General features: G+C 41.6%; 1 protein-coding gene and 1 pseudogene across 1 annotated transcript; one reads left to right on the top strand and one right to left on the bottom strand.

The window, feature by feature from the left end:
* The first annotated feature begins 3,806 nt into the window (after window positions 1-3,806).
* LOC139335033 (UDP-glucuronosyltransferase 2A2 pseudogene) lies at window positions 3,807-5,417 on the top strand (annotated as a pseudogene).
* Window positions 5,418-5,980: 563 nt separating this feature from the next.
* Window positions 5,981-6,883, bottom strand: LOC139335250 (P2Y purinoceptor 1-like). Its single transcript, XM_070968765.1, has one exon. The coding sequence runs from the start codon at window positions 6,881-6,883 to the stop codon at window positions 5,981-5,983; it is 903 nt and encodes a 300-aa protein (XP_070824866.1).
* Between the last annotated feature and the right edge of the window lie 6,491 nt (window positions 6,884-13,374).

The raw sequence follows: 13,374 nt of genomic DNA, 5'->3' as shown, positions 1-13,374 counted from the left end.
GCATGTGGGATGGCTTTCAGGAGAGCGATCTTTAATTAACTAATGACTCGTAAGAGGGGCTCATCTGCTTCTCACTGTGGTCAATCACACATATTTTAAATGATCAGTTTTCAATGGCATTTCAACATCGTTCACAACATGCATTAGACAATTCTCATGAATAAATGACAGCATTCAACAATAATCATGATAACATTTTCTAAAACTCATCCTAATGTCCATGATGACTAAGGGTATAGCTAACTTAATATGACAAAGGAAAAAAGAACGGCAGATTATATTTGCCGAAATGATGATCACTATTATGGGTACTATTTATTACAATTGTCTTATATCAAGTATCTAACTGGTACGAACCTCTAGATGGCAGCGTGGTTCCATGGTAGAAATTCAGACAGACTTTTTAGGAGAATTAAAATCACAGTTTTGTCATTTTATGAGCCAGAAACACGGGAAAAGCAATGATATCACACAGATTATGGGCTTAGTACTGTAAGAACATCAAAAATTAACTCAAACCTATAGATTTTGTTATCCTGGTGTGATTGAAAAGAGGCACACAGACATACAAACACAATTTGCTTCAGGAATGTCTAATTTACAGCCTATCAGCATTATCTGATTGTGTAGGTTCCTCTGAGACATGGCACTTGTCCATCCAGACAGTTTTACTGTCCTTATCTATCATCAGGAAAGAATTAGCATCTTAATGAGAAACATCCTGGGTGAAAGGTAACCTTTGAAGTAGAAGTGTCTGTGACTCTTGCTCCCCTGAAGGAATGTGAGAAGGTGTCCTACAGCCAGACATCTTGTCTCTCTTCAAACTAACACTTCCAGGTCAGTTCTGCTACAAAGATGTATGTGACTTTCTGCTGCCCTCAGCAGTGGTCTACAGGTCCAGCAAACACCTCCAGAAGACATTCTTGATGTGAGACAAGCTCAAAAATATCTGCTATATCTGCTGCTAAGGCTAATGGAGAAGTCCAGTGACGTCACTTCTTTTGAATTCCAACTCCATGATTAAAACTGATTAAACAAAACAAACAAAACATTTTTTTTAAATGCACCTGTAAAATGGCAGCAGTTAATGTGCAACCTCAAAGGGAGGAAGGCAGTTAAAGCAGAACTGGGTAAAATGTTGCATTGTCACTCAATGGGGACAAAAACGGTTACAGTGCCAAATGTCAGCCACTGACTGGAGTGAAGATGAATGGTCTAACTCAAAGCTCAAAATTCATGCACAAACATGCAGTGCAGGACTAAGAAGCTAAGTTATCTTAGCAGCTGTGTACTCTTGGACAAGGAAGTTCTGACAGCAGTATAACAAATTCACTAAATAGTACATAACTGATGCATGACTCTTTCATGTGTCAGTGCACAAGGACTTTGACTGCGTAACTGGTGCTAAACATTACTTCACAGTTCAAAGAAAAAGCAAACAAACAAAAAGATTCAGCCGCTGTACAAAGAGCAAAATGAATGGTCAATTGGTGAAACTTGTCCTCCGCCCGGGGACCCAGTTCCTGTTTGTCACCATTGGTCAGGTGGTGATCTTCTTGCGTGTTTTTAAATCAAATCAACTTTATTCATATAGCACTTTTCATACAAAAAAAAATTGTAGCACAAAGTGCTTCACAAAACAAACAACAAAAACAAGAACCCCACCCTCCCACCCCCATATGTCCCTCCCACCCCCACCCACTGACAGAGACCCACACACACGCGCCCACACACACGCGCGCACACACACACACACACACACACACACACACACACACACACACACACGCGCACACACACACACACACATGCACACACGCACACACACGCACAGACACACACACACATACACACACACACACACACACACACACACACACACACACTTGGTTTTTCACATGGCCTGGTACTGAGGATCCTGGTGAGGAAAATCGCATATTTTAGTGAGGGTTTATTTAAGGAGGAAACCCCAGATGAACACAGGGAGAACATGCAAACTCCACACAGAAAGGCCCCTTTCCTCAAGCAGCAGGCACTTAAGGCATGGTGGAGGACACGCCACAGCGCCCACAGCGGGATTTCGAACTGGGACCTTCTAGCTGTGAGGCGACAGTGTTACCACTGTGCCACCTACTCCCATCCATCCATCCATTTTCTATGCCGCTTATCCCTTTTCGGGGTCACGGGGGGCTGGAGCCTATCTCGGCTGTCAACGGGCGAGAGGCGGGGTACACCTTGGACCGGTCGCCAGCCGATCGCAGGGCAACATATATACACAGACAACCATTCACACTCACACTCACACCAAGGGGCAATTTAGAGTCATCAATTAACCTAATAAGCATGTTTTTGGTCTGTGGGAGGAAGCCGGAGTGCCCGGAGAGAACCCACGCATGCACGGGAAGAACATGCAAACTTCACACAGAAAGGCCTGACCTGGGAATCGAACCGGTGACCTTGTTGCTGTGAGGCACATGCACTCCCTGCTGCGCCAGCATGGTAGACGAGAACCAGAAAGCTGTGGCAAAACTGATCACCAGCATCTTTGAGAATAAGACACTAATTAAGGAGTTGAAGGAAACTGGATATGATCTTTGTCTGACTGACCCTGTATTGCCAGGCAGAGTGCTGTTGGCACACTATCTCCAGCTTCCCATTGTTTTAAATGTGCGCTGGCTTTTCAATGGAGACGCACACTTCGCCACTGCCTCTTCTTCTCTGTCCTACGTGCCCCAGTTGTTCTCTGAGGACTCTGACAAGAAAGGCCTTATTCATCGAGGGTGGATCAGAGTATACAGTCCTGTCCGTTGAGGTCATTGCATTGAAATATTAAGATTGAGTTTCTCTGAACAGTTTGGATGTTAAAAGATGGGAAGAATTCAGATAATGTTTATGTTGAGCATTGTTTCAACAACCACTGAAGAGCCAGGTAATATGAGTGACATCGATAATGAGAGGTTTAATATCTGGGACTCCCCATCAGTCAGTTAACAAACTGTGTTGGCACAAAGTGTCCCTGAGTCCATGCAGTAATTTCTCTTATCCAATCATGTGTGGTCTAAGGGACCTGTCAAGTTACACATTGACCTGCTTTTCAGCTGCTGCTTGATATCCTCAGACACTAGATTCTTCTTGGCTGCAGGGAGACATCACAGACTATGAGGTGAGGATTTTGGACTTAGACTTTTACTTTACTGATCCAAATTTGGGAAATTCTTTTGTTGCAGCAGCAGTTTAAACACATAAAATATATATAATAAAGACAAAAAAGAATGAGAATGAAAACTAAGAGAAAAAGAATGTTCTGAAGAAATATAACTAAGCATATAAACACGGAATAACAGTAATTCTTAAAATATAACTAAGTATAACTAGATATATAGCTATATAATGTGTATTATAATATACAATACACACGATGTGAAGATTGTTCAGAAGCATTTCTTCACACATCACAGGAAGAGGCCCGTCGTTCATTAATACATGACTTTAATCTTTACTGTAACTGCTGCTCAGACAAAGCTTTCATTGTTATCTTTCTTCTCTTCTCATTTGAAGTTTGACTGAGTCTACACTAGAGCTCAGTCAGGTACTGCATCCACTTTATGGTTTTGTTATATCCTGTGATGGGCAGTTGTGCCCTATACTACAGTTTAAGATGATGATGAACATTTGCCACACAGACCAAACTTTCAGAGCAGACGAATCATAGATTTGATTGTGAGCACTGCAATGTTACATCTGTTAATTTTAGTCAAATGAACTGCAAATACTTGTTCAGTAAGTTCTGTGTCTCTTCTACAGTGATGGGGTCATATCCAGCCCTGGTGTTCGTCATGCTGCTTTCAGCAACTCTGTCCTTCAGCTGTGATGCTGGAAAAGTGCTGGTTTTCCCTGTAGATGGGAGCCACTGGATTAATATGAGAATCATGGTGGAGATGCTTCATTCTCAGGGCCATCAAATAACAGTAATACGTACCTCCACCAGCTGGTATGTTTCTGAATTTTCACCTCATTACACCTCCATCACCATCACCCAGGAAAGTTCCCAACACCTCGAGAATCAAGCCTTCATGACCTCGTTTTTGAAGAGATCAATAGAGATCCGTCGGAGGAGAAGCTCACCATGGGCTTTTCTAGATTTTTATAAGAACATTTTCAACCTGATAGGGGAGAACCAGAAAGCTGTGGCAAAACTGATCACCAGCATCTTTGAGAATAAGACACTAATCAGGGAGTTGAAGGAAACTGGATATGATCTTTGTCTGACTGACCCTGCATTTCCAGGTGGAGTGCTGTTGGCACACTATCTCCAGCTTCCCATTGTTTTAAATGTACGCTGGCTTTTCAGTGGAGAAGCACACTTTGCCATCGCCCCTTCTCCTCTGTCATATGTGCCCCAATTGTTCTCTGAGAACTCTGACAAGATGGACTTTTTCCAAAGACTTGATAATATAATCCGTCATGGCATATTGGTTTACATGCACTACTATGTCTCCAATCCACCTTACCAGGCTGTGTGCGATCATTATTTTGGACCTGATGTCAGCACCATGTCTCTCATCCAGGGAGCTGATATCTGGCTAATGCGGGTTGACTTTACATTTGAGTTCCCTCGTCCAACCGTGCCCAATGTTGTCTACATTGGAGGGTTCCAGGGCAAACCATCCAAACCTCTTTCATCAGATTTAGAGGACTTTGTGCAGAGTTCTGGTGAACATGGTGTGGTCGTCATGACTCTGGGGACCCTGCTGGGTGACCTCGGCCCTGAGATATCAGAGATCATCGCCTCAGCATTTGCCAACCTCCCTCAGAAAGTTGTGTGGAGACACATTGGGAAGAGACCCACAACTCTGGGAAACAACACCAAACTGGTTGATTGGCTGCCTCAAAATGATATCTTAGGTCACCCTAAAACCAAGGTTTTTTTCACACATGGGGGTACGAATGGGCTTTACGAGGCCATCTACCACGCTGTCCCAGTTCTGGGCATCCCTTTGATCTTTGACCAGTACGACAACATGGTCCGAATGAAGGCTCGGGGGGTGGCTGAGTTTGTTGACATGACAACAATAGATGTTGAGTCCCTGACAAGTGCTCTGAAGAACATTCTAGACCCAGAAAAGCCATACAAACAGAACATGCTCAAACTGTCACAGCTGCATCACGACAAACCCATAAAACCCATGGACAGTGCCCTTTACTGGATAGAGTACGTCATGAGGCACAAGGGCGCGGCACATCTGCGCACTGAGTCATATCAGTTGCCATGGTATGCTTATCACTGTCTAGATGTGATGGCAGTCTTTCTAGCATTTGGTCTGCTGATCTTCGCTTTAGTTTGGGTTTCCTGTAAATGTCTCATTGGACGTTTGATGAGGATGAAGAGGTCCACACACAAGGCCAAGAATGATTAGACAAAACAAACTTGATTCTGTAGATAAGCGTAAGACAAGACAGACCAGTAATTTACAGAAACTATGGAATAACAACAACAGGGAACAATGTAGTGAACTTACAAGAATATCAATGGGAATGTGATGGAAATTCTAATCCTATAATAGCGTTAAAATGTTGAAATTATGAGCACTATTTTGTCTACTGAACTGTCTTTTTGTAAATTGGAAATCAATTTGCAGAGGGATAAATTTTTGATCTTTAAATAATTAAAGTTTACCATGAATTTGTTTACAATGTTCTGGTTTTTTTTCTCTTCCCTGGGAATTAATTATCAGTACTTGTATATTGCAATGCCTGTGATTATAAACTTTACAGAAATAAAAACCACATGATTGGAGACAATATGTTGTTTTGGTTCTTTTATAATCATGATTAAAAATAAACACAAGTAACAATTATGGAATTATATTCAGATAAAATACAATTACAAATTACAAATACAATTGGAGCGATTGTGATCCATTTACATAATTCTGAATTTCATAGAATTGCCATGAAACATGTTTACTTGTGTTAAATTTCATACGCAGCCAGAGTTTGTTAAGCTGCTGACCATCTGATGACCTTGCTGGAGCAGCTGTCTGAGCTGAACAAGAATATTATCATTTCCATGGAGGTAAAACACAGGATTGAGACCACTGTTCAGACACACAAGGGAATGACTTACCTGCCAAGCAACGTAGACTCTATTTAACCATCCATGACATGTTCTCCTTCTTACCAGAACTCTTGACCAGAGGTTGAGGTTCCTGAGAACATGATAAGGAATGTAACAAACAGAGAAGAGAATAATCAAGATGAGCAACAACTTCAAGCTTCTCTGTTTCTGTACCTTGTCAGTACTCTTCATTGTCCATAAAATTACAGACATGTGTCTGGAATGGATACAAAACCCAGTGAGGGTCCATCCAAGGCTGTATTTCAGGTAATCATCAACAATGACCATAGATGTGGTATCGAAACATTTCCCAGTGCTGTTTTCAAATATTTTGGGGTAAAACATGTCTGGAAAACACTGAACACTCACCAACAGCCAAACCATGACTGAGATGGTCACAGAGTGAATGAGAGTTATTCTTCCCATGACTCTCATTGGATGGACAATGGCCAAGTATCTGTAGACACTTATACAAGTAAGGAACCAAATGCTGCCATATAAATTCAGGTTGAAGCAGAATCGTGTTATCTTGCAGAATGCAGAATTTCCAACGATCCTTTCACTCTTCATGTGGTACACCACCAGTGTGAGAAGTGTGAGGAGATGCAACATATAAGTGAGTCCACGGTTGATAATAAACACATTGATGATCTTTAGTTTCGTCCAGTTGTGCAGCAGACCAAAGATGAATACTGAGATGTAAACAGGAGGCAGGAACCTGACTTTAAAGTCAAAGTTGATCCAAGGACAAGAGGTGTTATTCATTCTGTCTTCTGGACAGCAGTCAGCACAATTCCTTCTCTCAGTGAGTGTGATGGTGGTTTCTATGAAGGAAATGTGAATTATGAGGTGACAGAAACTTTTGCAACTTTTTGATCTAAGAGGACTTCCTGTTCAGACCAATCTGAATTTGACGTCACAGAGATGAACCTGTGTGCAAACACAGCTAATCCTCACACCAGATGCGTTTCTCACTCTCAGCCTTCACCATATAATACAATAGATGAACTGAATTGTCCTCAATGGTTTAAAAAGAGATAAAATGTGTTTTATTATGTTACGGGTGCCAAGGTTGGTACCACAGCAACAAACGAATTTTAGGTACGATGTTACTCAATTCCTGCAAAATACAGATGAATTGGTCCAGAGGAATGAAGACATGAACCACTCCCTCTTCTTCCCAAGTTTCCTCTGTTCATTGCACAATTTTAGAAATAACAGTTAAAATACAATTAACAATGAATATTAAAACTTTCCCATGTGCAACATTGTCTCTTTGTGGCAACAGTTCGATGAGGATGTGGATCAGGTCCTTGAAGTGACAGCCAAGGGGGATGTGGACCATCGGCTGAAAATGATGACCACCCTCATTGGGAACATTGCGGCTAAGCGATTTGGAACCGAGGCCCCTCAGTTTGCCAAATAAATTTAAAAGATAAAACTAATGCAAAGGGATAAGTGAGGGATAATAACTGATATTCTGGTGCACTCCATTTTGTTTTTACCTCCAAATAAGGCAGTTTAAACTGGCTAAACTAATGGGTTTTTACAACCTGTATGACTTTCTGCCCTGATGGTTTTGTTGTGGTGAGTTCACAGATCTCAGCAGAAATAAATTTTGATATACCATGTAAATGACCCAAATAATATGTTGTTTCTGAAGTGTTTTAATTCATTTCATTTTAAAAGGTCAGTGTTTTTATTTTGAAATCTAGAAAAAACAAAGTCGAAAAGAGACAAACGGGAGGGAAACTATACAAAGTACATATGAAAAACGAAGTTAAAAGTAATATTTCTGTCTAATATAGCACCTGGCTGACGAGGGCACTAGGTTTGTTTATGTTTTATTTCACATTGTGTGCATTTTGAGTTACTTTATTATACGTCCTTTAGTACTTTTGTAGAGTCTGAGATATGCGCTAGTATATTGCCATATTAGCCCTGTTTTTAGCATGAAATGGCTTTATAAAGGGTTTTGTCTACATGAAACATTTCTGTTTAAGAAGTATGTAATTTCCAGTGACAGAAATGGATTTGATATGAAAGAAGAATTATGAAGAAGTAATAATTCATGCATAGCATTTAAGTTAACATTTGTTAAAATGTGAATAAATATGTTGAGGTAAAAATATATATGACATTAAAGCACTCTAATATAGAGACGGTCAGTAGTGATTTAGGTTAAAAGAGTTAAAAAGGGATCTTAGGAAGACATTTCATTGTTATATGTAATTAAAATATTTTGTTTTGTTTTGCTTTCTCACTAGCTCTCGCAGTGTGTTCAAGTTGTGTTTATGGTATGCAAGGACAAGTCGTGGAACAGTCAAATGATTATTAAAGCACCTTTGAACCATCAGTCAGAGAGCCAGACCATTATTCAGCCGGGGATGCTGTAGTATAATTTTTCTATTTGATACGTGAAGAATTAATATGTGAAGAATCGATATGTGAAGAATCAAGTGTAACACTGTAAGCTAATGGTAAACAATAGTAGCAGCTCTATGAAGTTTGATATGATAAGAGTAGCTCTGTGCAAGCCTGATATGATAGTAAAAAATAATTGCTGTTTGCTTAAGTGAAGGAAGAGCACATGAAAGGCCAAGATGCCAGTGCAAAGATAAGAAGGGAGGTTGCTGTGCAGCGACGATAATGAGCTGCAAGACACCATGCAGCCAACATTGCGAGGGCAGGACACCTGGACCATAAATCTTTGGTGCTTTCCATGGCCTTGCAGGTGTTTTAGCCGGTTCTGACCAGTTTCAGACCAGGATGATTGTGACCTAATATAACCCTGCGTGTCCTTACATAACCTTACTGTATTTAATCCATGTTTAACATTTGTTATAATCATGAAAGAACTAAATGGTCTTATAATCACAACTATGATTTACTGTGTGTTAACGAATAATGGTTTGGGATGATTTAATATACTTTACTATATTTTTAAAGCATTTTCTATGTGATGTGTCCTTATGCTTACATGCAATCATGATAATAAAATGTAATTTGATGTTATTTTTAAAAAACAGAGCCCATGACAATCAAAAACTAATGGTGTATAATTGGAGGAATAGAGAGGAGAAAAGAGGAGATAGCAGCCAAAAAGTACCTAATGGTGTAAAAAAATAGAAGAGCCTAGAAAAAAGAAAAGATGCCCCAAGGGCGGGGAATACCTTCAGTAGAACTGTATAAAAGATAGAGCACTGACCATTGCAGGTCAGAGACTTCTTCAGATGTACACCCTGTGTGTTTCTGGATTTCTCTCCCTTTGCTGCCGCGGCAATAAAGTGTTTGCATCTCGGACCCTGACTCCTGCAGATCCTTTTGAGCACTTTTTCTCAGACAGCTGAATTTGACTATTTCTGGACTGTTGTGGGTTGCACATCTGGCCTTCAAATTCCACAACATATCAGTGGCGAGCCAGCCCCAGGAGAGGACAAGGACAAGGAGGTCCCCAGCGCCAGAGGCGGCTACACTCTGCCACCAGACACTCGGGCCCACGAAATTTAAAGGTAAGCAGAGCATTTACTTCTGCAAATTAGAAGAGAGTGTCTGGGTGACGGGGGTGGTCCGCCCAGGTGATTGGTGTGATTCTCTGATGATCCACCTCTACCGAACCTAACCTAAATTTCAGAAATTACTGAACTTTCAATGAACTGCAGGGGGCAGCCGAGGGGCTTTGTCTGTCTGCTTAAACTTTACGTCTGCATATATGTCTGTGTCTGTCTCAGTGCTTCAGCAGAAACCATGGTGCGGACATGAATGAATGGGGAGAGTGTGAAAGAATCATATTTAATATATGTATTGCATGCTGGTTGATTGCAACACTGGTATTTGCTGGAGGACTAGTTTGGCTGGTATTGCATAGGGACGACTAGAAAGAACAGAGTAAACGTCCCTGGGAGAGATAAGTCTGAATATTCAGAAATAGAGTGTGACACGGATCTCTGTAGTAAGAAGGTTTATTAAGTTGACAGTTTCCTTGATAAACGCCTTTCCAATGTTGAGGAAGTGTATTTGGAAGGGAAAAGGTGTAACACAGATCGGGAAAGGAGTGAACGAAGCTTTAAAGAGGTATTAAAGCGCCTTAGACGTTGATTTAAGGCTAGATGCAGGCCGTTCATGTTGAGGAAGTGTATTGAACGCGCAGAGACAGAAGACAGATGAGAGTGAGGATCGTGTGTAGCAGAGAAGCCTGTGTGATTATAGTATACCAAGTCAAAGCAGGCGCAGTTGTCTTTCTTATGTGTCTAGTCAGACGCCCATGAATACCGCCGTCTAACGATTAGTCGGGTCTGCATGGGTGGGTTGTCTGGCCGTCGACGTAGTCAACATTTATGGCTACCGCTCTCCTACATTAATTAAGAGAAAATTAATTAGAAGAGGCCTGCACGGGTAAATGCTTGACAACACCGGTGGGTCATCAACACGGATACCGCTCCCACGGGAGGTCTGCATGGGTGATTGATTGACCAGCGCGCCGCTGCCCAGAATGAAGCAGCGACCACCTGTTTGAGTGGTCACCTCGCTTAGGAAAAGCGAGAGATAAAGTCGCTTAGGAAAAGCGAGAGATAAAGAAGTGCACAAAATCACTAGGGAGTGATTACAAGAAGAAAATAGTAAAAGAACAAAAAAAGGAGTTACAGAAAATAAAGGAGAATAAGGATTTAAAATACCGTAGTGGTATTTTCGGAGGAAAAAGGGTTAAAGAGAAGAAGAAAAAGTAAGCGGAGCCGAAAGGAGGGGTGAGCTGGTCTTCCCCTCTCACACTCGTCCTTGACACACACACACAGAGAAGAGTGCAGGTGCAGGTACAGACACGCAGACGCACACGCACCCACACACATACACATACACACGTGCGTAGGAGGAGAGTAGGTGAGACACACACACAGGAGGGAAAGTCGTGGAGTAACACATACACCAGAGGCCTCAAAGTTGAGTTACTCCAGAAGAGAGAGAGTAAAAAAAGAGAGGAAAAATTGATAATCTGCAGCAAATAACCCATCAGTCCTTAATCGGACATATTAGTCTAGGGATTTTAACGCTGCTAGGATTTTTACTCTTTCTAAGCGGCGTTATATGGAGAATAATGGAAGACCTGAATGCTGCTTAAAGCATAATAAATAAATAATGATAAGAGCATAATAAGATTGGATAAAATAAAAATATAAAGATAAATAATAAATAATAGAGTGGACAGAAGGTAGTAAGTTAATGATATAAGAGTGTGAATAATAATCATAAAAGGTGAATGGATGCACAAAGGGAAAATAGTGATAGTGAAGAAGAAATATTACTGCCTGAGCACATAAGTAGCGCAGGAGATATTGAAACTCGTGGCATCAGAACACACTTTTGGCTAGAACGTACTTATTTTGATGAAGAAGGGGTAGAAAATTGGCAAACTGAACAGGAAATCAATTTGAAGTTGTGGCTGATTACGAGAATTATTAATTTGGCTCAAACAAAAGAGGAGTTTCCTTCAGTACCGTGGGAAAGAGTGATACGAGGTTTGTGGACACCACGCACTTTGGCAACTTTGCTAGAAGTATTGTGTAATAATCCAACTGTTTCAATAACTCTTCCTTTGCGTCCTTTTTTAGGAATTCCTGAAAATTTGACTATAGCAGGGAGACACAGGGCTGCAGTAGATCCACGACTAGAGATACGCATCGTCCCCAGGAGGGTAGAGTGGGAAACAGGAAAGTTTGGGTATATTACAAAGACCCCTGCCGCGGACGGATCTGAAGACCTGAGATACGATCCCACCAAAACACCCAGACTTAAACAAGCTGTAACTGCGGGAAAAATAATAGTACTGATAAGAACAAAAGGGGAAGGAGAGCCTGAACTCACTAGACAGGAGTTAGGAGCAAAACAGGGATTTATGGGAATTAAAATGTCAAAAGGGGAGGGGCTGTTAACCCCAGTGGAGCTGGTAATAAGACAGCATTCAGATTACGCAAAACAAATTAAGCAGTGCATGACAAAGTGGCATAAGCGGACATCAGGAAGATTACAGTGGCCTGAAAGGGGCACTTTTGAAGCATCCTGCTGTCGTGAAGTGGAAGCCAACATTAAACATTACAAGGCTAAAGACACAAGCAACAGCAGAGAAGGAAAGAGAGCCAGAGAGAGGGAAGTGCTCAACTGGTTCAGAGAAACAGCCAGACAACACCTGATGGATGTGAAGCAAATGCCTGCTATGACAGAGAGAAAAGAGGGACCAACAGAGCAATCAGTGACGCCCTCTGCCCCAATGGAAACATTACTGCCGCCCCCATACACACCCGAAAAGACTTATGCAGCTGCTAAACAATGCCCAATACGGGGAGTAGAAAGAAAAACAGAAGGTGAATTAGTAGGAAAATTTACCATCAATTGGAACCCCCGACTGCTGAAGAAGAGAGAGAGTGCAGCAAGGCAGGTGGAAGCTTATCCTCCGTCAGATCAGTATGTGACAGTATGGGAGAGTGCTCCAGCAAGAGACATGGAGTAACAGTCACCCCACAGACGGAGGATGAGAGAGATAGAGCTGATTATGCAAAACTATCAAGAAATCACCCTACAGAAGAAATGAAAGAACAACAACAGCATCACACAAGCCTGAAAAAGTCATCATTTGGGCTGGAAGAGGAATGTGGTCCAGCAAAGTGCAGAGATACCTGCAGGGGGCACCAAAGCAACCCTACTTCGTGGGAAAGCAGTAATCCTTTCCTCTCAATGGACAAAACACAGCCTCATTTACAGAAACCAAGCCCCCCGCCTTCTGAAGCATCCAGAAACTCGAATAGAGACGAAATGCAGCAAGAACTGGACGAAGTATTTGCCCTAAACGAACAAAGAAGAAGACTGCAAGGGCATTTGGAAAAGCTACAGAAAACTCAGCAAGAGATAATGCAACTCAGAAGAGAAAATAAGCATTTCTCTCTGACGGAGCTACCAGCTCCCTCACAAACTATGAATCTGGAGTTGAGAGGAACGTTAAGAACTGAGGAAAAAGAAGTGGATAACTACTCACGATGCTTTCTCAATGAACCAGAGGATGATCTGATGACCTTCACAGACTCGTTGGAAGGCCCAGAAAATATGGAAGTACATCAGGCTGGTGGCATGACTCTCAGAAGTAACAAGCAATTGAGAGACCCATACAATAGATCAGCCTATTCCCAGATGCCCCTTGTAACAAAAGGCCAAAATAATATCCGACAATATGTGCCATGGTCATTCTGCGATATGATTGGGTTGGCAGG

The sequence above is a fragment of the Chaetodon trifascialis genome, chromosome 8 (assembly GCF_039877785.1).
Source record: "Chaetodon trifascialis isolate fChaTrf1 chromosome 8, fChaTrf1.hap1, whole genome shotgun sequence".
Lineage (NCBI taxonomy): Eukaryota > Metazoa > Chordata > Actinopteri > Chaetodontiformes > Chaetodontidae > Chaetodon > Chaetodon trifascialis.
Note: the sequence above shows the minus strand (reverse complement) of the source record. Positions and strands in the feature narration are given on the sequence as shown.